Below are 3,612 nucleotides of genomic sequence, written 5' to 3' on the forward strand. Positions count from 1 at the left end.
GTAGTAGTTTAACGTTTGAAATCTGTCCAATCTTGATATAATTTGATACCGTTCGGAACGAAACGAATTGCTTATGTGGCATTTTCGCACATAAGAATAAAGTTTGAAAAAGTTCTAGGATCGTGAATTTGCCGCAGCCGTCATTGCAACGCATATTACGGCACAAAATCGTTTGTTTTTATTTGTCACTGCATGTGTTCTCCTCCGTTAATGTTCACCTGCATGTACAGTTTTTATGCAAGAATAGAGTTTAGACTCTTTTTTTCAAGTATTTTTACAAATGATTAAGTGTGTATAAAAGAAGTGATCGAAAGATTACTGTATTTTATACTTTGTGTGTAAAAAGGTGATTGGTAAATGATGTTGACTTTATGCTGTTAATAACACAACAGTTTGGTTTTCATTAAACATGGCAGCAAATTATAAAACAAACATATAATAAAAAGGGTTTAAGTAAGTTTAAAAAGTCTTAAATTATATGTGCCTAGCTTAGGTAAATAAGGTACAATCCATTAGATCAAAACATGTAATTACTTTTCCCGATATAGCCGTTTTAAATTTTTTTAATTTCGTTTTTTAAAATTTTAGAAAAAAGAAAAAGCTATTTTTATCGTTTCATATCGAGTCCCGTTCTTATTTTGATGTCAAGAAGACCAAAATAGATCTTGTAAGCTTAAATGTCTGCTACCTCATTGTGGCGAAATCGAAAGTATGCCATTTATTTATGCACCAGAATCACCCAGACATCGGAAAAAAGTCAACAAATATAACTTTACTTAGCATTCCGAACCTAACGGTATATTTCCGCACTATATGACGGATGTTTTCATACGATTCTTATCTCCTTTCGTTAGATAACGACAGGCCAAGTGCACCGTGAAGGAATTGCGAAACAGCTTGTTTGAACAACCATGTGAGGTGGAAAATCCCGCAGTTGCCGTGTTCTAGATTTTGATATGCCCGAAAAGGCATATTATGTTACACCCCCTGGCGTCCGTCTGTCTGTCCGTCCGTCAGTCCGTTAGCAATTTGGTCTCCGGAGCATAACTTAAGTTCCATTTGGCCCACAATATTCAAACTTCATAGGATGATTGTCCATATTGGGTAGAAGACCCCTATTGATTTTGGGATCACAAGGTCAAAGATCAAGGTCACTATTACATTAAAACTGAAAACAGTTTCCGGAGCAAAACTTAAGTTCCATTTGACCCACAGTATTCAAACTTCATAGAATGATTGTCCATATTGGGTAAAAGACCCTTATTGATTTTTGGGTCACTGGGTGAAACCAGGTTTCGCTCAATAACTTAAGTATTAATCAACCTACAGCTGTAAAATTTTATAGGATGAACAGTTAATTCCCATGTCTTACAAATACTTCATCCTAACAAAGCAAACAGAGCCATACAGCGTCATCCCATACTGAAAATGAGCTTCTGACCAACACCCAGAGAAATCCTGACTCATTCATTTTCAAAATCACGGACTTTATCAAACTTGGTTTTCTCAAACCTCAACACCTAAGTGAGCCCATAAACTTCAAACAGACCTACTCCGAAATACAGAATATTTCAGTTTTATCCCCTAGCTTATCCGTAGGTACATAAAACTTTTTTTACAGGTACAGCTTCGAAAAAAAGCTCAACATGTTGTCTAATGCACCATAAAACTAAAATGGTAAAAGTTTGTTTGTACCTACAGATTAGCTGGGAAAACCCCAGATTTGCCGAATTCCGGATAACATATATTGGAGAAAGAAGCGGTGATCTTGCAGGCCAGGCAAATCATGTTATGTTCCAGCCCAGACAATGTGACTGTAACCGCCATATTGGTCTCGTTGTACTACTTTATCGTGAGTGATCCTTTCGATCCTTCTTCTACAAACATGAAATATGTCGTGAGCAAAGGACACATCAAAACAAGATTTGTCCTAAAAATGACATCGTTCCATATTCTGCGTTTCCAGTGACGATGGGTCCTAACCAATTGGCGCCTGTTCCTTAGTAAGTTACAGTGTGATATACCCTAGTCCCGGTAGCATTCAACATAAGCCGGACTAACTGACAGCTTGACAGAGATCTGTTACGTCGTGACATACCAGATCTTTGCGTATCAGTGAAGCTCCCAGTTTGCTGAAATCCGTTCTGCCGGCCGATTATTGTCTATTTTTGGCAATAGAAATGCCGGACGACGTCTTTAGCTGACATACCTGCCCATACTGTCGTTAACATCTGACGTTTATTTGACGTCATTGTCGCTCGACGTCACTTGGTAATTTTTTTACCGGTACTTTTGCTTAGACTATAAAAGCAGTGTTTTGTTTTGCGACTTGCTAAAGTAGTATCGATTTAGCAGGACACATGTGTATGTTGCTCGTGACTGTTTCAATATCCACTGTTTATAAATACATGTTGTAGTGTTCATAATCTGACAATAATCTGACAATAATAACTTGACACAAACAGACTCAATCAAACCAAGTGTCATTGTTTCTTTTACTTAATATCAAATTCTAATAAATGTAACACAATAACGATAACAACATTTTACAAAGAACAGAAGATTCCTCTCAGTAATATAACAATTAATGTAGATACATTTCAAGATTGTTATCTATCATATATAACAAGTCAAGTCAGGCCTGAGGGTCAGGGTCAGAAGAAATCAATATAAGATCATCATTGACACTGTAAGAGTGAACACAAATGTAATTAAGGTGAAAATAAACAAGGACAACTTTTCAATCATTGTAGAAATGTCTTCATATGTATAGTGACAGTCTTTTTCAATTTCCTCTTCATCAATATCAGTGACTTTCTCCTGTCCAAATTCTTCTAACACAAGTGTCGGCTTGATGTCCGAATCTGTTGTATGGACCTTTGGTTGTCTGAATGTAAACGTACAATTTTTATACGTATACGAGTATATATAAATAATAAAATATGAATATTGTAAGAAGATTAATAAATAAGAATCAAAAACACAAGAATTTTTGTCTTGAAAGAAGACAATGTTTGGACATGAAGAAGATAACTGATATGTTACCTGTATAAATGTTGTTAAAGCAATTCTGTACAGGTATGTAAGAACAAATAGAAATTACTGAAACTATAGGGGTAAAGTAAACATAAAGAGGACACTATTTGGACATGTAGAAGATAACTGATATGTTAACTATATAAATGTTACTATGTTGTTAAAACTATCGTGTATGTATGTTAGAACAGATATAAAGTGCCGTAACTATAGGGGAGGGGGTAACGTATACATACCTTGTACATCCTCTTTTCCTATTGAAGGTTATGGATGCAAGTCCGTTTGCAAAGGCTTGCATTCTTCTAGACATGTTTACATCTTTGACCTCCGAGTGTTTGAAATGAAGAATTACCACAGTCATTATAAGCTCTAAGCTGCTGATGACTAATCCACCGAGCAGGTACTTGCCTGTAACACATGTTGGATATCAAAAATAATATCATCATATGTTGAAATCAAACTATTGCATTATCATAAATTATTTAAAAAGAAGAATCACAACAAATATTCGTATCATAGCATTCAATGAAACAAAAGGTTTTTGAAAGAAACGAAATTTTACACTTCAGGTATAAA

At 35.3% G+C, this 3,612-nt stretch overlaps 1 protein-coding gene across 1 annotated transcript; it reads right to left on the reverse strand.

Annotated features, from left to right (window-relative positions):
• Nucleotides 1-2,476: 2,476 nt before the first annotated feature.
• Nucleotides 2,477-3,438, reverse strand: LOC132749511 (uncharacterized). The gene is made up of 2 exons (XM_060739305.1): nt 3,273-3,438; nt 2,477-2,887 (listed from the first exon to the last, which is right to left on the reverse strand). The coding sequence occupies exons 1-2, from the start codon at nt 3,395-3,397 to the stop codon at nt 2,665-2,667; spliced, it is 348 nt and encodes a 115-aa protein (XP_060595288.1). The 5' UTR covers nt 3,398-3,438; the 3' UTR covers nt 2,477-2,664.
• Nucleotides 3,439-3,612: the final 174 nt, after the last annotated feature.

The sequence above is a fragment of the Ruditapes philippinarum genome, unplaced genomic scaffold (genome assembly GCF_026571515.1).
Source record: "Ruditapes philippinarum isolate M1 unplaced genomic scaffold, ASM2657151v2 ctg4108_1_1_1_1, whole genome shotgun sequence".
NCBI lineage: Eukaryota > Metazoa > Mollusca > Bivalvia > Venerida > Veneridae > Ruditapes > Ruditapes philippinarum.